Raw genomic sequence first — 23,334 nt, 5'->3', positions numbered from 1 at the left:
CCTTTTCCTTTTTTTTTTTTTTTTTTTTTTGAGAGAGTCAATCAGTTTAAGACATATTAAGTGGTTTTAAAGGGATAGTTCACCCAAATATGAAGGATATGTCATCATTTACTCATTCATAACCTGTATGACTTGCTGAACCAGTGTTGCCTTAGTTTTAGTAAAATGTCTATTTTTCTTTTTTTTTTTTTTTTTTTTTGAGAGAGTCAATCAGTTTAAGACATATTAAGTGGTTTTAAAGGGATAGTTCACCCAAATATGAAGGATATGTCATCATTTACTCATTCATAACCTGTATGACTTGCTGAACCAGTGTTGCCTTAGTTTTAGTAAAAAAATTGTCTATTTTTCTTTTTTTTCTATTTTTGTCTATATAGTTTTTATTTATTTTATATCGGTTTTGTTAGTACATTAAGTTAAACTAAAGGGCACCTATTATGCAAGATCCACTTTTACAAGGTGTTTGGACAGAAATGTGTGTTGAAATGTGTGTTGAAATTGTGTGTACACAGCCATCTTAGAATGATAAAAATTCATCCAGTCTTTTTTTTTAATCTTCATAAAACCAAACCAGGCTCAAAAAATATGGAACTTAAAATATGACAAAACTATTTGAATTTGAATTGTGTAAATTTGAATTATTGACAAGTGTCATTTAACAAAACTGAATATTATGTGGCATTTAACATAGTTTTGAATTAGATTTTTTTTTTACTTGTATATTAAACATTTGAAATTTAACACAATTGAATTTTTTTAATGGCAGTTTTATAGACATGCATTTTCAAACAGTGGATTTTTTGTTCTGAATTCTTAGACTGCAAATATCCAGTTTTTAAAAAATACAGCTTCAAGTTTTCAAGATGAAGAAGAAATTCAGAACATCAAATTCAATATTCTAAAATATTCAAATATTCAAAACGCAGAAATTCAGATTGCACAGAAAGTAGATCAGAGGTCATCCACAGGGAAGAGTAGATGCTCTCTGAAAAGTCGAACAAAGCATTTTGGGCAATTACTATGGTGACCGGGAGGGGACATGTTCGGTTCACTTGTCAAGGACTACATATTAACTCGTGGGAACATGGTAATATGTCATGGTCACGAGATCATTTTGTCGAGGTAACGATATCCTTATGTCGTGGCCACGCAATGTGAAGTTGTGGCCTCGAGATGCTATGTTGAGGGAACAACATCCTTTTCTCGTGGCCTCGACTTATGTTGAGGGAACGACAGTGCTTGAAGTGGGCCGGTACTCACTTCAATATTTTAGTCTTTAGCGTACCGGCACTTTTTCACTTCTGACATGTTGCCGGTACTTAGAGTCAAAGCGTCAGTGTCTGGGTGATTAGAAATGACACTAAACTGTATAAAGCACACTACCAGGAGGGGTCACCTCTCATCTCGACAATTCACATGAAGGAATTCAAGCGGAGTCGGTCTACCACAGGGGTTTTCAATGTGTGGGGCGAGAGAGCATGTCAGGAGAGCTAGAATAATAATTAATTATTGATTACTAATTTGAATCAGTACATTATAACCAAAACAATACCTTAAAAATGAAAAGAAGCTGGTCATTTAAAACCGGTAAACTCCTGGAAAGACCAAGAATCCAGTAAGCGAATTCAAACAGTAAGTTCAAAACAGCGCTAATGCATAGAAAACACGGCCGATTTCATCAGAGATTGCAGAGAGAATAGTGACTTACGTCCAGATGTCAGTAAATTATTATTTTCAGCGTTATTTGGCTTAAAAGCAAGAGTGTTTTATACTGGATGCTGGCTGAAGGTGTTTTAGATTATGTGGTGGTCAGAGGTTTAGTGATTCTGAATAGATCCATATTATAGGGCGAATTCCAAACAGCTTTTTTGTGCCCTTGAAGGGCACTTAGGGAAGCGGACGCCATTTGAAGGGACGTTCCAAACGAAAGTGAACAACTGAATCCCTTCACGAAGGGCCCTTCCAGAAGTCCGTTAGCGAAGGGAACATGCGATGGTCACTTCACGCAAGTGATTTCCATTTGTGATCATGTGATCTTCGGTTAGGAGATCTTGCGATGCTTTTTAAAGCAAAGTTTGGGTTGATTTCGAGTTCACATACAAACGTAAATAGAATAGGCTAATTAGATTTGTCTATTTTAATGTAAGACAACATATTTTTCGTCAGTGATAGAAATATGATTTAAGACGGTAGTGTAAGCAAGTTTAAGCAAGTTTAGTTTGAAAACGTTTAATAGTAAATAAGACACAATTAGACAATATTTGAATAAAATAATAATAATAAGAAGAAATATTTATTTGAAACAACTGATGGAGTGCGGAATGCTGCACGCACGTGCAGCGTTGTCAAAGTAACATTTGGTCAGTCATTCCCTTCACCAAGGGGGTTCCAAACGCTTATGCGAGACAGTAATTCCCTGCACCCCTCAAAAAACACACTTCAAGGGCTCTGCCCTTCGTAGGGAGTAGGGCATAGGGATGCTCACTTCCGTTTGGAATTCGCCCATAGTTACAGTCAGGTCAAGGCAGGAGCTTTAGTGGTCTGCTGCACGCACGTGCAGCGTTGTCAAAGTAACATTTGGTCAGTCATTCCCTTCACCAAGGGGGTTCCAAACGCTTATGCGAGACAGTAATTCCCTGCACCCCTCAAAAAACACACTTCAAGGGCTCTGCCCTTCGTAGGGAGTAGGGCATAGGGATGCTCACTTCCGTTTGGAATTCGCCCATAGTTACAGTCAGGTCAAGGCAGGAGCTTTAGTGGTCTTTGGCGTCTCCCTGTGGTCCTGTTTGGTATCGCAGCTTGACTTGTATTGAAAACGTTTATTTAATTATTGATTATTGATTGATTGTGGCACTATACATGCGAATTGTGAAAATTAAAAAGTACTTGTTTATTTATTTAATAAATATTTTTTTTGTGGCCACGAGTTTAATGCGTAAACAAACCTGCGTGACCATAGCAACCTGCGATTATCACACATGGATAAAACATTTTTATCCATCCCACAGTCTTGTTAATCCGTTAACTTATTGTCTTTTTATTTAATATTTGTATATTATTATTATTATTATCATTATTATATAACTGTAGGCTAATATAATAATATTATTATATTAACTGGTTAGGGCTATATTTTTATAGCCTATTTATTGTTATGCTTAATTTCCCCTTTCAATTCGTGTAGCGCTTTACCTAATTAACGTTCTGTATAGTATGCTAGTATTATTAATATACTACCATATTTTGCAAATAAACACCTGACAATTATGCCAATAAAGTTTTGACTTTTTGATTGTATTTACGCCAGTTTGTGACGGTAAATGAGCAAGAAAAAAAGATTCAATGTCTGGTAGAAGGAGAGTTTTACTGTGTGTCTGAATTCATTGGTTCTTCACTGTACTTAATATTGCTCTGTCATGTACTGTGTCCAATTTAAGTTATCATTTGTTTTCATTAGCTCTCCCACTCTGACAGCAAAGTGTCTTTCTAACCTGGTTCCCTATAGGGCCGTGTGTGTTTGTGTGTTTGTGTGTTCATGGCTTGCAGGGTCCGTGTGAGTGTTGAGATTAGCCAGAAAAAAACTGTAACCTATTGTTTTAAACATTGCCCTCTAGACTGTAACCTCGTAACCAGATTTAGCACTTTTGTTTTCATGATTAATACAATATGTATCCCAATTATCAAGTCGAGGTGGGGCTGAGGGAGCAATTTAACACAATCCAGTGGGAACTAGAGTTCTTCATACGGTGAACCTCTTGTAAATTACTATACTTCATATTCACCATTTTAATTGCCTCAATTGAATAAAATAAGCGATAGTCAATAGAATCGCTGTCCTTTTAACGACTAAAGAATGCTAATCATATACATGCCTATGTGCCTCGTATGCATATGCTGTATTGTATTACAGTAGAACTGTAATTATAACTCCCCTTATTCGTACATAATGCCGTAGATTTACATTGAGCAGCATAATGGGAGGGATCGTGAATGGAGCCAAATGAATAGGCACATCAGAGCATTGCTGCAATAGTATTTCATGTCTAGCTTTCGTTTGGGAGAACGTTCAGTTTGATATTGATGTGCTATAAATATTTATAATGCATTTAACAATTAGTGGGTATGTGGAAAAGATAAAGATGTCATTAATCACTCTCTCTGTGCTGCGCTGAATAATAATGAGCTGGAGGATCTGAGTCACCTTGATTCTCTGTCCACTATGACATCAAGTCAGTGTTCAGCTGCTGTCAATGGTGACTTTAAGGGTGTTGCCTTCCCCACTGTGGTATGGGGATTTATACAGTTTTTAGGTTTAGTATCTCTTAAATGTACTTGATAGTACTGTTTGGTTCTATAGAAACAAAGCAAAATAGCACAAATAGAGTCACTGCATTACATTTTTTAATAAAAATTTACTTATGAGTTCTCAGTGAGATTACAGTAAATTGAGATAAAATGGAGACTTTTCCTTGGAAGTTCAAAAGAACAGTGTTTATTTGAAATAGAAATCTTTTGTAATATTATCTCGTTGTCGCTTATGATCAATTAGTTACGTCCTTGCTGAATTAATAAAAAAACATTTACAGTATTTTATAGCTACATACTCATACTTTATGTCAGCAGTTGTCTCATTTATATATATATTTTTTCTCATTACAAATTTTAGGTACAAATCTTAGTAAAAACATTTTCCTGGGATTCTTGGCTTGTCATTCTTCCCATTTAAAAAAAAAAAGTTTTATATTTCTCTCTGTTTTGTGTACTCTGAAAGGAACAGAGTGCTCCATCAGAACGCTACAGGACAGAACATGTGCTCTATTGTTCCATTGTTTGTTATTGAATAACACAAAAATACAAAGAATTTCCAGAACCTGTCCCTAATGGGAAGTTATGCTTTTAATGCAGGTTGCTAGGCATGTGATTTTTGAGAATTTGCAGCTTGGTTCTTTTTTTTTTGGTCTTGAGCGAGAAGTGAATAGCATGCAGAAGTATAAACGGATACAAGAATACAAGTATCTCCCACCAGCCAGTTCATTCCTGTGTCGTGGTTTATGCATCTGACTTTAGAAAGCAATAAAAGTGTAATGAGACTTAAGAAGGTGACTGTAAAACAAAGCAATTTCATTGCAATGAACATTTGGAAATTTGTCAGGGAGTTTCAGCTATTGAAATGCTATCGGAGGAAACAAGTTTCATAGTACCTAGGAGGACTGTAAAACAGCTCTGAGTTATTTATGAGGGCATTGACAAATGCTGACACGGCTGTGATCGATGTGCATTGATTCAGGTGTGAAGCTCAGAAAGGAATTCCAGCATACCACCTCCCAGCATGACTGCTTACACGTCTGTGTGCGCATACATGTCAGACTTTGTTTTATGTCATCACTTTCCTCATAACGGATACACATACCCTAACGGCTTTGCCTGTGAAGACATTTCAGAGCAGATTTTACCCCCTTCTAGGCGATTCATAAGGTACATGACGTGTATGTATAGTAGGTCAAGTAAATAAATCCTCTCTGGATCTAGCCATCAGGCTAGTGGTCCCCGAACAGGCCAGCTCATGGCCGCTCAATTTAACTGTCTGTTATGGCCAAAACAAATATATTCAGCAGAAACTAATAGCATGTTCCCTTGACGGGTGGTATTGTGGGCAAAAATTGTGTCAAAGCTGGAGGCTTGTGCACAGGCTGCTTTTAGCTCAATCCAGTAGCTTAATGTGGTCAGAGTTCAATTCACAGGCAGGAGAGGACAGGACAAGTACAGATTTTCTTATGTATTTGCACGGAATCACTTTGTCAAGTTGGTATAGTTCTTTGCATTTTGTTTAACTTTTTTGCCACTTATTAATATAAACAATGAATTCTACTGTATATCACCACTTTGAACGGCTAGCACAGCCACTGCTATCTAGCTGTTTTATTATAGAACAATATCCTTATGATGTTCAACCCAGGTGGTAGGCTATAGATAGAATATGTATCATGTACTGTAACTACATTTTTATACAGTAAATTAAGTATATACAATACTTAATGTGAACATCTGTTCATTAAGCGTTATGCTTACTCAATCTAGATGTAAATTGCTGTAAGGTTTTTTTTTTTTACCATAATTCTACTCATTAATTTTTTTAATGTATGTTATAGTACGGTTTTGATTAAATTTACTTGTTTATTAATTTACTAATTTATTAACTGTCCTGTTGGATGTGTATGTATATAAGTATCTAGAGCTTCATTCCAAATTACTCATGTGTTTGTCCACACTTGGCAAATAAAGCACATTCTGATTTTGAAAATGGAGTCATGTCACTAGTACACTTTTATTGGCAGCTGAAATCATCATACAGTACAAAATATTTAAAGGAATAGTTCACCAAAATGTAAAATTAGCTGAAAATATACTCACCCTCAGGCCATCCAAGATGTAAATGAGTTAGTTTCAGAACAGATTTGGTTGGTTTGGAACAGATTTGGAGAAATTTAGCATTACTTGCTCACCAGTGGATCCTCTGCAGTGAATGGGTGCCGTCAGAATGAGTCCAAACAGCTGATAAAAATATCGCAATAATTCACAAGTAATCCTCACCACTAAAGTCTGTCAATTAATGTCTTCTGAAGTGAAAAGCTGTATGATTGTAAGAAACAAATTCATCATTAAGACGCTTTTAACTTTAAACCGTAGTGACTGGCTAAAATACCAGTCCATAATCCATAATGACGCTTTGTCTCACATCACAACACTTCTCACATCAAAATCCACCAATATATTTGTTTGGAACTGCTTTGAACTGTTTTGGCTTGTAAATGGTGCTTGATCAGTGCACTGGTGTAGTGTGAATTACTTTTTATGCTTTTATTAGCTGTTTGAACTCTCATTCTGATGGCACCCATTCACTGCAGAGGTTTCACTGGTGAGTGATATAATGCTAAATTTCTCCAAATCTGTTCTGATGAAAAAACAATTATGAACCATCTTGAATGGCCCGAGGGTAAGTTAATTGTCAGCAGATGTTCATTTTTGGATGAACTATTCCTTTAATAAACCTTAGCATTTAGTTTTGAAATATATAATTTCATGATTCCTCATGCCAATCCATGTTCTTCCAGGATTTCAGGGCGGCAGTGGAGTCAGCAGGAGATGACGAGGAACTTCTGTTAGAAAATGGGAAGTTGGACGAGATCCTGAGCACTCTTCCTCAGGCCTACCACCTGCACAATGAGATCCTCAGTGAGCTGGAGACCCACATTAAACATTGGTGAGAACACACAAACTTAAGCACATTACACTGATGTACACTGAAATAATGCACATCAACAGACGCAAAATGTACACATTTATGAACACATTTTATAGCATGTCATTCTATAAAATGTCCTTACTTGTGTTATATATAACATGCATCCTTTACAAGGTGCTAATGCACGCACTCTGCATCTACTGTACTGTATGCATCTCCCCACCTGACCTGAGCCACATACTAATATGGACAAGCTGATATGTTCTTGCCCACATTACATTACACACTCTTATCTCTTTCATGACAGTACATGTGATGTTACAGTAGCACAATCCATTATAATGCCAGCATGAGTGTCCTTGGATGCCCTCTGAAAAGTTCTCGTTGTTTCTCATTCATCTTCAGGGAGGACAGTCCGAGAGTGGTTGATGTCATATTAATGCGCCGGGCTGAGTTTTCTTCCTTCGCGACCTACATCTCAGACTATGACCGCAGCATGTCACTGCTGGAGGAGAGCTGCAGACAGAGTAAAGCTTTCGAGGATCTGGTAAAACGATTTGAGGTGAGGTCTGACACGCAAATGTGGGACTTTTGTGTGGTTTGTTTGGGAATTGATCACAATTTGATGATCTGGGGAAAAAATGAATTCTGAAAAAATGAATTGATAGATAAAAAGTTGAAATTTTTATACCTTTTTATTTTTTATTCTGTGGAAATAGAAAAGCACATTTGCAAATGTAAACTCAGAATTATTAGAAAAAAGTCTGAATTGCGAGATTTAAACTCAGAATTGCAATAAAAAAGACAGAATTCAGACTTTTTTTTAGACTTTATATCTCGCAGATCTGACAATTGTGAGAAAAAATTCAATTTTTTTTGTATTGGTGGTACCAGATTTTGTTTCAGATTCACTGTCTGATTTTTGATTGCTTGTATACATATTATTTCACATAATTTATTAATGTAATAAATTTATATCATTTTAAGATATATTTGTATAATTGTTTATATAGTATTTTTATGTAAACAAATTTCTAAACAAAAACAGTAATGTGTTAATATATTGATATACTAATACTTTTGTTATATATATATATATAAAATATTAACAATATAATTATTAACATTATATGTGTTAATGTTGCTTAATAATATTTTATTCATATTTTTGCTTTTTAAATAGTGTGTTCAAAGGCATATTAAATTTCGTTGTGAAATTGGTATTGAGAATCATAAAATCTGGTTTCATCAACTGCTGCAGTTTTGGTACCTGCAGTGTATTAGGGACATAATCAGTTCACCGTAGCAGCCATATTCATGACAGAGGCTCCGCTGAATAATTTAATTGAAGAATGGTTGGTGGAGTCACTGACCACGCATTTCAGTGGTGATCGGGATCACCAACGACAAGAAGCCAGCTGTCCTCACTCATTAATATGCATGAGCATCTGTATTCAGAGAAACCTCCGTGGGTGGTAAACTCAAAATTAGACCCTCAATGTATAGCAGGGAGAGATCAGGAAAAAGAAAAAGAAAGGCTGATTTAGCCTTTAAATGTGCTTTAAATGTGGCATTGTCTTCAGCTGCTCAAACTGAAAAAAGTAAAAATGTGGGTAGATTTCTTCTTAAGCACATGAACTAAGCTTGGTGAAATGCTCACAGGTTTGTGAAATAACTTAAGGTGGCGTTTTTTAAAATATTTTTTAGAACCAAGGATTGCATCTTTAATAATGTGTGACAGCCTGCCATGGGTCTGTTTTTTCATGTGGCTTCAATAGCAGAGGCTTAAGATCCAAATAACCCCAGAGTAATGAAACAAGATTAAGATGTAATTTCTGCTTATAACAGCACATATTATTCTTCACAAAGCATTTCGACACAATGTAATTCATTTCTGGGTGTGAAATGTGCTCACTCAGTGCTCTCAGTGAGTCCAGGTCAGTATGGCTGCAGTAATGCTTTGACTGGGTGATGTATGTACTGAGCATCACTGGTTGCCTCTGGTCACTCCGCACTAATGAAACCAATAGAGCTGACTCTCAATGGTGTACCACCAAGCAAACACACACAAGTCTACAACAAGGCAGGCTTTTCCTTACATTTCTCTTATCCTTCTAGCCATTTGTCTAGCCACCGCTGACTTGTTTTATTCAGCCAGTCTGTGCTGTGATGCTTCTCTCGGCTCGTTAAATGGGAGGAGATGCAGTTGTTTTATTTATCGGGGCCTGAAGGTGGGCAAGTCAGGAGTTTAAACACCGCTTGACTTTATCAGTATATGCCACCATTGCAGCTCTGTAGAAATGTTAAATGTTGAAATGTTACTGGATCACTTCGTCAAGAATATGTCTGGGTCATATTTCACCCCAAACGAAAAAGGAAAATCTAATTATGTTTAAAGAAATGATGCCTGGTTGAAGGACTATATGATTTTATTATTAAAAAACTATGACATTTAAGCACATTTTTTCCCCAATCCTCATTATAAAAATGTCATAATCTGTGATGTAAAAAAAGATTCATAATAAAATTGTATTTATATATTAAGTATTTATGTGTCATGGAAGTATTTATTACACTGACTTTAAAAAAATAATATGCTGTTTTACAGTAATCTAATGAGAATCATTGAGAATAAGTTGAATTACAAAAAAAAACAAAAACAAAAGTAAAACAGCCTGATGCATTACAGTAATAAGAACTTGGGGGAATTTGACAGTAAAATAATTTGAATTTGAGAAAAAAAAGAAAAAGAAATAGTAAGCAGGGCTCCAGATTAACATCTAAGAGCAGTGGCACCAGCGCCACTAAGTACTACAGATGGTGGCGCCAGAAGCAGATTTGGTAGTGTGGGAGTATGATTAAATTAAAAAGATAATTGAATTTAATCATAAAATTACTATCGTTTTGCATTAATAAGTGCAGTTACTAATAACATTACTCCTTTATTTCTTGTTTATTTTATGTTAATACACATTTGACAGTAAACCACTGAGCTTGAGTTGGGAAGCATACAAAAGTTACTTTTATTAACAACAGTAACATGTGCAAAATCTAATTTTTATATAGAAAATGTAGATATTCTACTCTTATTAAATGTACCATTATTCTTCTATAGTGTTATACAGAACTGACTGACAACTTCAGTGATTATAAAAGGAATACTCTTTATGTGTGATTCAGTTGCAAATTGAAGAAAAGCTTGTTTTTCAAGGCACTTTGTGACTTTTCTTACTTCATACACAAAAAAAGAGCAAAACTCTGACAAAATTTGATTTCTTGATGATTTAATATTTTATAATAGTGATTTTATAATTTCAAAATATAAAGCAAAAAGTAGAAATGAATGACTAATAAGCCAATAAGTGCTCCTCTGCTGCCACCTACTGGTTAGCGTGGTGATTTAACGTATTTTTTTAATTCAAGCGTTTGTTTACCAAAGTATATTTTAGTCATCCCATTAAAAATAACATTCAAATTGGATCATCATCATAAAGTGCTGGAAATAGTTGTAATAGTTGAAATGCTTGAAAGTCAATGAAAAGTACTTGAATTTCTCTCTCAAAGGGTTGTACAAACTCTGAAATGAATAATGTAATAGCATTCAACTATTTCTGCCACAACACCATAGTTATAGTTATCGTTACTACTTCTGGTTTTCTACGTCAGCGCTGTTTGATCTGTTTATAACAGAATTCTGAGCAGAATTTGAATGCTTCTCACTAGATCTCGAAGCCATTCTGCGGTGAGTTCAAACGCTTCTCACTGTATCTCCTGCACTGTGCAGTAACAGTGTTGCAAGATCAACACTGGTTCCCAAATAAACCTGTTCTGAGGTCGGACAATGCGGTGGTCGCACCAGTGCACCGGCAGACTATTTAGTCACAGTCTGGATCCCTGCTAAGCATAGGCATTTTCTAAAAATATAAAATGTATACAAAATATTTTTTAAATATTTTATTTATTTTAATAAATTTTTTAATTTTAATAAAAAGTTATGACATTATTTTATTTTATTTTAAACTTGCAGGGTGAAGTGTGACCTGGACATGCTTTTATGAGATTCATCCATATATATTCGTCTATCTGTTATATTTATCTTGTACTTTAGACATGGAAATGAATGTTGATTTTACCACATGGGTTTCAATGATGTGGCATTTCATATCAGCACATATACCAGCAGCATTTGAGCTTTTTGATGAAGGATACTGGATGCATTGAGGATAGAGGATGCATTAGGAATTCTCTTTTCTGGAGCCGAGCTTGTGTAATCTCATTTTGTGCATGCCTGTACGTGCTGGGTTGATGACAGAGATGAAGTATCTACAGTAGCTGATCTGATCACCACTGTGGTCTGATAAGATTAAACCCTGTTCAGCTACACTGTTTACGAGGGTTTTCACCATGAACGTGTGCGTGTGTGTTTATAAGTGTCTGGCCGTGTGTGTGCAAAATGTGTAAGGAGGAAGGAGACAAAGGTGGGCTGCTCTGAAAGAGAGTGAGCGAGAAAAGGAAAAAAAATGTAAAGTATGTATGTATGTATGTATACTGAACAAAATTATAAACGCAACACTTTTGTTTTTGCCCCCATTTTTCATGAGCTGAACTCAAAGGTCTAAGACTTTTTCTATGTACACTACAGCAAAAACAGTAAAATGTTGAAATATTTTTACTATTTAAAATTGCTTTCTATTTGAATAGATTTTAAAATGTAATTTATTCCTGTGATCATACATAGGTAAATTTTCAGCATCATTACTCCAGTCTTCAGTGTCACATGATCCTTCAGAAATCAGTATAATATGCTGCTTTGCTGATTATCAATATTTAAAACAGTTGAGTACATTTTTTTTTTCAGGATTCTTTGATGAATAGAAAGATCCAAAGATCAGCATTTATCTGAAATAAAAAGCTTTTGTAACATTATACACTATTCCATTCAGTATAATTTTTATTATTTTTTTTGGGAAAGAAATTATAGAAATTATACTTTTATTTAGCAAGGATGCTTAAAATGTATCAAAAGTGATGATAAAGGCATTTATAATGTTACAAAAGATTTATATTTCAGATAAATAGTGTTCATATCGATATCGGAATTATATCGTATCGACCGCAATTAAGAAATATATCGTGATATCAATTTTGGCCATATCGTCCAGCCCTAATATATATATATATATACTTTAAATTGCGCTGAAGACTTTATAGTAAATATATATATATATATTTATACAAATTCATTAATTCATTCTTGCATTCAAAATCATGTATGCACTATGAACAGGCATGGTCTTTCTTTGCGTGTGTATTATTAGTACACAGTGTTACTCTTAAATTGTACAGGTGGAAAGGACAAGATAATGACAGAACAAGACACTGACACACATAGACACAGATCTGGCATTTAGGCAATGAGGCGGAAAAAAGCTAATTAGCCAAGCAGTCTTCTTAAACAACCATAATTAAATCAGCTGTCCACGCAGACGCTGCTTCAGCCGGACCAGTGCCTGATTTGTGTAGCCTGTCTGTTCTCTGGCATGAGCCGCTGTTCGCTCTCCTGGCTGTGTCCCAACTCGACCAAATATCTGCTCTTATACACATACACAAAGACTGGCCACTTCTTCAGCACAAATGTCAATTGGATTGCAGTTTGGTGCAAGTATTCAGTACGAGGCTGTTCATTAGTTCTACTGCCTTTAACAATGAGACCACGTTGTGCTTAAACACAGGAATCTGACAGGCTTTTATGGTCAGGATGAGGCTCACTGCAGAGAAGGAATGATACAGAGAGAGGAAGTAATTAGATAATGGAGGACAGGTGCAAGATATTAAGAGTTGAAGAGAGAGAAAGGCTACTTCTGTCGGGATCATTATCGTCAAAGATGATTGACAATTAGCATACAGTTTGGATTGGCGGTATGGTTCTGTTCTGGGCAAGAACTCCCTGCGCATCCATGCAGCCTAGCATGTATGAGAGCAGGGAGAGCAGCGATAAGGTTTTTGTGTAGCGAGAAAAAGGGAAGGTCATTGAATAGCCTTAAAATGGGCTTTTCTAAGTGGTGCCATTGTGATCTATGATACTGTATCTTGTGGGTCAAGAGGAAGCACAGGTGGCATGCAACTCTTGATTGTATGATTGTGCATGTTTGTGTGTTTGTTTGTGTGTGTGTGTGTGTTTTGGATTTTCAAAGATTTTAGATTTCTCTTACTTCACCGTAGTGACATCATGTAAAAACAACAAAATGGCAGCTTCTTCAAGTTAAAAAGGTTTTATCATGAGGAATAACATTTTAAAAATTTTTCAATAGCTTGATGTCCTATAAGTCCTATGTTACATGGATGCAGCATTAGTATATAATTAATTTTTTTGTATTTTTCAAGACCTTCTGAATGCCTGTGTTTAGAGTTATAATATGTTTGCATGCATTGTATATTGTGTTTTATGTGCTGTTTCTCATATGCATGTGTGTTTGCATTCCAGACACAGAATGCAGAAGGAGTTCATGTTCCTCTGAAACACCAGCTGCTGCGGGTCATTGTGCGAGTGCTTCAGTACCGCATGATCCTCATAGGTGAACACTGCATGATTCAAATATTTAGTCCAGATACCATTTTTCCCATAGTTAATGCATTTTCGTATTTAGTTCTTTTTCAAGGGAATAATTTGTGCAATTCAGTTATTGTTAACTAAAACTAAAATATTTTAAAATGCTTTAATGAATTAAAATAAAGCTGAAAAAAATATATGAATATTAAACACACTTAAAATTAAAAATGTTGCCTTTGGCAACTAACCAAAATAATATAAATGTAAAAGCTTAAGTACTAAAATTTCTAAAACTGAAATAAAAATAAATAAAAGCTAAAATATTTAAAAAATAAATAAAAAATAACACAAACATATAGCAAAATAATTAAAACGTAACAAATGAAAACTGTAAAAAAAAAAAACTTATTCAAAATATGAATAAATATTATAATAGTATAGAAATAATGCAAAAATAACGGGTGCATTTATTGGGTTATGCATGTGTAGATGTTGGAAGTACATGTATATGCAAAACTACTGTATACAAAAGTACTGGACAGTCTGAAGTCTATATTCATCAAACTGAATCAGAAAGCAAAGGAAATACAGTAATTAAATAAAACTAATTTCTCAACACTTTATGGATATATTCTTATAGTAGGTGTAAAATTGTTGTCTTTGTTGCTGACTTGCAGTCCTGGTGTTCACGTTTTGATTGATGGTATTTCACTTGTGAGTGATTTGTCACTTTATAAACATTGATTAAATTTCAGCATACAAAGGCTGCCAAGGTTTTGGAGTAAAAATTAACTGTAAATAATGTACTGTATGTTGGATCTTGTACATAAAACATAAGACTGTTTGAGTGTGTTTAAACCAATATGAGATGGTGAAGTAGAAGCTGTTTTGTCTGTTTATCAGTAATTTGGTTTTCATCTCATTCTATCCAGACTACTTAAACAACCTCTCTCCGGATTCGAAAGAGTATGAAGACACACAAGGTATTGTTGTCTCCGTCTCCCTCTCACAAAATGATGACCACTGATCATGTTTCACCTGTGAAAACACTAATTGTGCTTGTGGCTGCAACTTTTTATCAACAGCTGCGCTAGTAATCGTGTCAGAGGTCGCAGACCAGGTTAATGACAATCTAAAACACGGGGTGAGTTGTTTCTGTGTGTGAGAGCATGTTGTATTGTTGATACATGATGAAAAAGGAGCGAGGGGATATGATGTCATCAAAGTGTCCCAGGTGTCCAGAAACTAAGAGAGTAGTGTGAAATTAGCCAGACACAGAGGCATCTCCAAACACATACACATAGTCAGCTTAACAGCACTTCCTTTTTCTCATCCACAAATGAGAAATAAACACTTTGATTTTCTAGTTCTATTTCTCATTCTTTCTCTATCGCAATCGCAGGAGAACCTGCTTCGTTTGGTCCACATCGACTACAGCGTGAGAGGAAAAAGAGACCTTCTCCAACCAGGAAGGGTAAATTCAGCTTCATATGCTGTATTTTGGTTTGATGTTTATAGTTTATTATTGTTTTTACTGACAGTAAAACCTGAAAGATCGGTAACAGTTATTTGACATCAAAGTTTTAAGTAAATAACAGTTACCCATAACTCACCTGGCCTCTTGCACCTGTGTGTTTTGTAGGTTTTTGTCAAGGAGGGCACTCTGATGAAGGTTTCTCGGAAAAGCAGGCAACCCAGACACCTCTTCATGGTATCTTGTCATTCTTCTCTCTACTCGCAGTGTGCTTAATTGTATTAAATGTGCACTTGAAGTATACTTCAAATCTTCAAGTATATTAAAAAAAACTGTACTTGCAGATAATATAATATTAATTAAATATTAATGAAAAAGGCCACTTAAAGGAGTAGTTCACTTTCAGAATGAAAATTCTGTCATCATTTACTCACCCTCCACTTGTTCCAAACCTGTATGAGCTTCTTTCTTCTGTTGAACACAAACGAAGATATTTTGAAAAATGTTGGTATCAAACAGTTGATGAGCACCATTGACTATAGTATTTTTTTCCTACTATGGATGTCAGTGGTGCTCATGAACTGTTCGGATACCAACATTTTTCAAAATATCTTCGTTTGTGTTCAACAGAAGAAAGAAGCTCATACAGGTTTGGAATAAGTGGAGGGTGAGTAAATGATGACAGAATTTTCATTCTGGAAGTGAACTACTCCTTTAAGTGTGCCTAAAGCATGTAAACTTTCATGACTGTTTCTTAACATACTTAAGTACACTTTTAAAAAGTGTACTTTGTAATAATGCAATAATGTCAAATTTAAAAGTTTTATGTTAAAGTACATTTTAAATCATTACGTTTTAATAATCGTTTGTCATAAAGAAATACAGTTTTGATGTGTACTTCATCATAATTTTAACTGTAATGTGTTATTTGATATTACATTTAAAGTTAATATATTTTAAACATGCTAAATTGCAACTTCATCATTACAAATGTGTTAATACAATATATTTAAATACATGACATACAAGTTTCAGTAGAAATGGCATTAAAGTATATCTTAGTTTACCATAAATGCACTTTGACCATATTTCAAAGACAATAGAACTAACTATGAAATTACTTTTAAAGGTGTACTTAAGTGAGTCAAAAAAGCACCTTGTATAGTTTTTCTGCAATAAGTACTCTTTTTGAAAGTATGCTAAAGTGGCTTTATTTACATTCCTTAGAACAGGTGGCTTCACAGCCGTTTGGAGCTCACCTGACTTTGTGTCTGTAAATAAATGTGTTCAACAGTATTGATCAAACCAATCAAGAGTGTTAATAGCTTCTCTTTAGGCCAGTATCGCATCTTGCGTTCAGAAGGCAAGTAGGTGTTGCATCATTAGCTATAGCTGAATTTAGCAAAAAATATTTTCTTATACAGTCAGTTTTCTCTTTAAAGCCAAATACTGTCTTTGCAGAGCAAAAGTTTGAATGAAATCTTGCTTGGCGAGTTAAAGTTATTTAAACTGTCAACATGTTTACAGCTAGCTGCCTGACACATTCAGTTTAATATGAAGGTGCCTATATTGCCCTCTTGGGTACTGAGTAGTTATAGACAGGTATATCTGTGTATCGCTGATATCTGGTCATTCAAAAAGGCAGTCACTTTCCTAGAGAGTAAGCGAGCTGGGTTATGTGTGCCATAACTGTTAACCAGACACTGGAGGCCACATTAGCTGTAGCACAAGGCTACCCCCACCCCTCTTTATAGCATTCTTGTTTTCGAGGGTCGTACTTCCTCTCAGGATGTCTGCTGTAGGTCATTGGATGCCAGCTTCCTGTGCTGGGACTGGTCTGACAGCACACTGAAGACTAGGCCCAGAGAACAACAGATCAACAACATTGAGTCACCGCAGCTGAAAAACAACACTAAAAACATTAAGCTGAGCAGTCAGTTCAGTTGTTTGCCTGTGTAGAGTCACTGAAGTACATTTACTCCATTACTTCCACTCACTTCCACAATGATTAGATTTTAAGAAGATTGGGCTCTGTACAGATTTGACATCTTGGTGTTGTTTTGCTACGATGTTTTAAATAATGTCAACTTACACAAAAAATTTAGAGCCAGTATGATTGTTTTACGATTGTTTGTCAGAAATTAAATGAAACTATTTTTTTGAAATATATTCAAATAGAAAAGAGTTATTTTAAATTGCAATAATATTTCACAACATTACTGTTGTTACTGTATTTTTGGTCAAATAAATGCAGCCTTTGTAAGCATAAGAGACTTAAAACATAAAAAAAATTACTGACTGCTAACTTTTGAATAGTAGTGTATATTGACCTTTGGGTGTGGAAAGAAATCATTCTCTTAAAAAACAGGGGTGGTCTTAAAAAGTATTAAAAGTTGATAAATCAATTTAGAGAAAATTAAGGCCCTTAATAAGAATTAAAAAGTCTTAAATGCCATTTTCCAAGGTATTCAATTTTGTATAATCTTTTCATTATGTATACTTGTCCGAATAGTGGGGTTCTGTGTAGTTTATTCATGGATGTCATCTGTTACGGCGCTCACTGACTGACTGCGCCGCTGCCTGATAGCGCGGGGCTTGTTACTTGATCCCGCTCTCGCTGAATTGTGTCCGCTCCCGCAAACATTCTAATATTGTATACACTTTTCGCGCATCAGAGATCCGCTATCAATATGTGGCGTATTTAAATCAACTGTGAATGAGCGCTCGCAGTCGCAGTTCACTTTCACTTTCGATTTCGCGATCGCACGCGCACTGTGTAAAGGGAGCACATCTTACGATGAAAGATATTTGTCAATGAGCTCGGGATCTGTTGAGGAGCAAATCCTCCAACATCTTGTCAGTTATCTCTCCTTACTTTTGACCCGTGATCGTGTTGGATGCAGGGTTGTTGTTGTTTTTTTTCCACGAAATTGGGCTGCTTTTAAACTGTTGCTATGGGTTGATTTTCCACAGTGGGTTAAAGGTTTGAAATATTGCAAATTACATTTGGTTGAAATGCTTGTACTGAAACATTTTGCATTCTACCTGTAATAAAACTGCTAAATGTTTTGGGCCACACTAGTAGGAAGCATTTGAGCTGTGTTTATGATAAATGTGCATAACAGTGACTGTAAAATATGTATTGTAGGGATGGAAATGACATTTTTATATTTGGGAAATGGTAATTGCGCTACTTTGGGCTGTTTTTTTTATTACTGGCATGGTCTTGGGATGCACAATTAAAATGATGTAATAGTTGTGATCATTATTTTACTTGAATCCATGATCATTCAGACACGATCAGGTGCAGTTCTGACACTCTGTCAAGTCTGTATCAAATCAAGCACTCCGTAATCACAGGTAAACTGTCTGATCAGTCAGGTGTTTGTCATGAGAAGTGTTCCACAAAACAGCTATGGTTTGCAGAGTCTGCATTTGTGATCGGAGAAATGACAAACAAGCGCTACTCTGGCAAATCCTTTAAATGAAAGCGTACTTACAGTCTGTGAGTCAGAAGCGCCAGACTGTCCTTGCAAAGTTGGAACTGCCCCACTTTATAGAAAGCATTGTAGGCTATACTCTCCCAGGAAACAGTCCTTGTCCTCCATAAAATGTGCTGCACACATCTGGATATTTGGGTTGAAGTGTTCTGGAACAGTGTTGTAAATACAACTTAACCACTGATTTCTAGTCGTGTCCTCTTTTGGAAGGCCAAACAAAGTAGTTTCGCTTTCACAACGAAGCACACAGCGTCTTCACGACATGGCTGCAGCGTCAACAATACTACAGTGAGAATTAAAGTTACGCCTTCTTTCTTTGCGTGCACATTTGGGCGGTGTTATGCAAATCTTCGCACATCGTGACGTAGACATGTGGGGTGTGTTAGAACGAGCCGTTTTAGGTAGGCGTGGTTGACTCTTAACTTTAATAAAGAATATCTCTTTGGATTTGAGACTTTAGTCTTTGCAACTTTACAGATCTTTTTTATGCACCAAGAGCTTGTAACACTCCAAAGAGAAAGGAAAAATTGAAATCGCATCATATGACCCCTTTAAAAGATATTAAATTTAACTCCATGATTCCTGTATATACCCTGAAAAAGCACATTTCTCTCCATCTGTTTTTTCCTCCTTTTTCTAAAGTTCTAAGTACTAAATACACTACATTTTCCAAGCATTAAATAAACTTTTTTAATTATTATATTATATTATGTTATATTATGTTATATTATTATATTGGCCTGGTTTTACAGACAGGGCTTAGGTTAAGCCAGGATTAGGCCATAGTTCAATTAGGACATTTAAAGCTGCAGTCCATAACTTTTGGCGCTCTAGCAGTCAATAAACAGAACTGCGTGCGTCTTGCGGAAGAACATTGTAGCCGGAGCTACTTCTCTCTGTTTATGTCTATGGCGAATCACGCAGGTACTGGGCTACTCCGCAGCGGTACCTACCCGAACCAGTCTAAATAGTCCGAATATAAACACTTATTATAGATGTACCGTAGTGATTCAAGACAAGCCAAAAACACGGTTTGGAAAATGGATTCATGGTGTACTCGCTTATTATATAAATTTTGTCAATTTGAACACAAAAAAGTTATGGACTGCAGCTTTAAGTATCTTTTATAAACATACCATAGAAAATAACATTACTCGTGTGCATCTTGAGACAAAACAATGGCACTAACATATTTTAAGATATGTCAGTGCTAGTTTTTTTTTAACAGCCCAGACATGCATTTTAGTCTATAACTAGGCTTAAGCCTTGTCTGTGAAACCGGGAGATGATATAATATTATATAATACATACAATATAATATAATATACATTTTAAAATATTTATATTGTGTATTTGGTACTAATTGTACAGTGTGTGATTTGCAACATCGAATATGAGATGAGCTAGTCTTGGTGAAACTGCACTTGGCACAAAATTGTTAATAAAAAGTAACATTTTCACATTGGCAATTGTAGTTCCTTGTTATTTTACTGGAAAACTGGCATTTGACAAATGTTAATTATGGACTGTGTATACATACATACAGGAAGCTTTTCTGATATTGTGACACTCTTGGCTCTGAAGACCCTAGATACTGGAGTCTTTCTTCATCTTCTGCTGTCGTCCTCTGCTTCCTGCTCTCTTCTCTCCCTGAATCGATCAAGCTCTGACTGGTGTTTTTATTTTTTTATTTTGTTTATTTATTTTTTAGAGAGAGCTTGTGACTGATGTAATAGAGTCCAGCACTGGCTAGGTGTAATATGATGATGTCAGAGGGTCCCCTGGTAACGATGACTCTTAGAGAGATCTGGATTTAATTTATGGAGTAATAAGTGAATCAGCTCAAATCAGAAGTGTAAAAAGGGCATTGTTTTTTTGTTTTTTTTGGCTACTGTAATTGTATCAGATCGCTTTGGTCTTACGTATGACTCTTATTATTTGTTATTTGTTGTTTTCTCTCCCATGTTTCAAGGGAGTTACACACACTAGTTACATGAGAAGGACAATATTGTGTCCATTACATTCTCAGCTGTTTGAGGGTTGTTGTGGCTGTTGGTGTTGATGTTTTTGTTGTCTCTGTTCTGCTGCCTCCACCCAAACAGCCTTTCTCAGAAGCGTCGGGACTGAATTCCTGGACCCGGCCTGTGAACTGCGGATATTTGGGGCATGCACATTGCGTGTCTGATGATGTCACCACTTTTGTTTAGAGCTATATATGTCTAGCAAACACAATAGTTTGAAGTGTAGGACTAGCTTGTTTGTGGGAGTCTGTGTTCTTAGCACAACTACTTCATTGTCAGGACTGAAGCAAAGAAGAAAATATTCCATAAACTGTTTTTATCAAGCCCAACCTATTGTACTGAACATGTGAATTGCTTTCTTGGGTATTGAACTGAACGTGCTACACTTGTGGAAGAATGTGCACTGAGCAGACAGGAATTGATCATGTTAAAATTATTTAAAGCAGTTGTTTTCAAGCAGGGGTCTGGGGCCCACTAGAGGGGCCTCAGCAAAATTCAAGGGGGCCTCAAGATGGCTTAAAATGTAAATAAATAAAATAAGTACTGAGTACTAATTACTGAGTAATTAACATCATGTACTTGCTTTATAGGTTTAGGATTAGTTGCTTGTAATTAGGCAGAATTTACTATTACTATAGTAAGTGCATTTAACATGTATAACAAGGACACTGTAAAATAAAATGTTACTGTGGTTTTCATCTATGAAAACCGGGCTTTGGTACATTGTTGTAGTAGACGGTGGGGGTTCCCTTTTAGTAAAGCTTTTACTGCCTCCTTGTGGTAGACATAAGCATAACAGAGGGCAAGCATCACTAGTTTTGCTCATACTGGGTTTAAATAATGTAAATATGATTATTGTTATAGTTCTATTCAATAGTTTTAATATACTATAGTAATAATGATCTTAATAATTGTAATTACATAACTTACATATCTAATATAAATGGATTAACTTACAGCAGAAGACGAGCATCACTATTACTTTTGCTCACATTTAATTTTAGGTTTAAATCATTTAAATATATTATGATTAATATTATTCTTCTTATTAGTAGTAGTAGTGGTATTGTCTATAGTAGTAATAATGCAACTAATAACTATAATAATATAATTATCCTATTCATTTAAATCTCTAATCTGAATGGTTTAACTTATTAAATAATTAAGTGCTCTATGCACTCATGTTATTTAAAATTGTGTATATAGTTGTGTACTGTATATTGGTATATGTGTGTGTGTGTGTGTGTGCATATTTGGGGGACAAATTTGTACCCAGAAGGGAGCTCAATCTGACAAAACCACCTTTTGGGGAAATCCTCATAAAAAAAAAAAAAAAGTATTACAATAAAGTAAATGTTTTTTTTATTGTAAAAACGCAGAACATTTAGGGTGCTGTTTAGGGTTAGGTAATAGTATTTATAATTAGCTGTATATAAAAGCAATTTCTAGTCTATGGAATGTCTCATTTAGATAGTGAACATGTTTGTGCGTGTGTTGCAGATGAATGATGTGATGCTGTACACCTACCCTCAGCAGGATGGTAAATACAGGCTGAAGAACACACTGACTCTAAGTGGAATGAAGGTGAGGCATCAGCGTCTCTCAGGAGATCAATTTTGTTTTTTGGTTAACCAACTGGGACACAAAACAGATTCAATGAGGTGTGATTTAAATTGTATTATCAAGAACTTAGCAGTGTTTTCATGTGTCTGTAGGTCAGTAAACCTGTCATAGACAATGTGCTCAACACGCTCAGGATAGAAGTCAGCGACGTTACCATCACCCTCTCAGCAAGGTAATGAGCATTTCCATAATGATTTGCATGTGTCTATACTGATATCTACTGTCAATGTCATACAATAACTTCAAGTACAGCTTCTTTATTTCTCTGATAGTTCTTTAGCTGAGAGAGAGGACTGGTTCCACACGCTGAGCCGAGCTATAGCGGATCACGCCGCAGGCCTCAATACCTTCAGCTGCTCTAGTGAGGTGTGAGGAAATGTCTTATATCTATGGTCTAGTTATCAAACCAGCAATCATCATGAAGTGTAATGCATTAGTATTCAATATTACGTAACCTAAACAATTAAATGTGTAAAAATAACATTCGGCATCACTTTCCATATTTCCAGGCCAGAGAGAAATTATGGATGTCTCTGGGAGAGGCTGCTCCTGTTCTAGTTCCTGTGTCACATGTGATGATGTGCATGAACTGCACGTCGGACTTCAGCCTAACACTGCGACGGCATCACTGCAACGCATGTGGAAAGGTAAAACATCTGTACCATGTGTAGAGAGATAACTGATAGGGGTGTAACAGTACACGTATTCGTACCGAACCGTTTCGGTACGGGTCTTTCGGTTCGGTACGCGTGTGTACCGCACGAATACAGTTTTGTTTTGTTTTTCTTAGGAAATTCAAATAATAAATGGCGTTTTGACCGTCTTTTATGTGGCATGACAGATCGCTGTATAAACGCCTTGGAGAGCCGCTTCTGGGACGGTTCAGAAACGTGCTGGTATAATCCCAACACAAGCACTGACTA

General features: G+C 35.7%; 1 protein-coding gene across 2 annotated transcripts in view; it reads left to right on the top strand.

The window, feature by feature from the left end:
* LOC107746894 (FYVE, RhoGEF and PH domain-containing protein 5-like) overlaps positions 1–23,334 on the top strand; it is a 47,000-nt gene that overhangs the window by 19,501 nt on the left and 4,165 nt on the right. For both annotated transcript variants that reach the window (XM_016561226.1, XM_016561225.1), the window contains exons 5-15: positions 7,113–7,261; positions 7,649–7,805; positions 13,728–13,818; positions 14,726–14,776; positions 14,879–14,937; positions 15,196–15,267; positions 15,436–15,504; positions 22,289–22,372; positions 22,504–22,583; positions 22,684–22,777; positions 22,921–23,058. In XM_016561226.1, the coding sequence (XP_016416712.1) occupies positions 7,113–7,261; positions 7,649–7,805; positions 13,728–13,818; positions 14,726–14,776; positions 14,879–14,937; positions 15,196–15,267; positions 15,436–15,504; positions 22,289–22,372; positions 22,504–22,583; positions 22,684–22,777; positions 22,921–23,058 (1,044 nt within the window). The remainder of the gene's footprint in view (positions 1–7,112; positions 7,262–7,648; positions 7,806–13,727; positions 13,819–14,725; positions 14,777–14,878; positions 14,938–15,195; positions 15,268–15,435; positions 15,505–22,288; positions 22,373–22,503; positions 22,584–22,683; positions 22,778–22,920; positions 23,059–23,334) is intronic.

Source organism: Sinocyclocheilus rhinocerous, unplaced genomic scaffold (genome assembly GCF_001515625.1).
Source record: "Sinocyclocheilus rhinocerous isolate Xijiao unplaced genomic scaffold, SAMN03320098_v1.1 scaffold3516, whole genome shotgun sequence".
NCBI lineage: Eukaryota > Metazoa > Chordata > Actinopteri > Cypriniformes > Cyprinidae > Sinocyclocheilus > Sinocyclocheilus rhinocerous.
The sequence above is the reverse complement of the archived record's forward strand: the minus strand, read 5'-3'. Positions and strand labels throughout refer to the sequence as shown.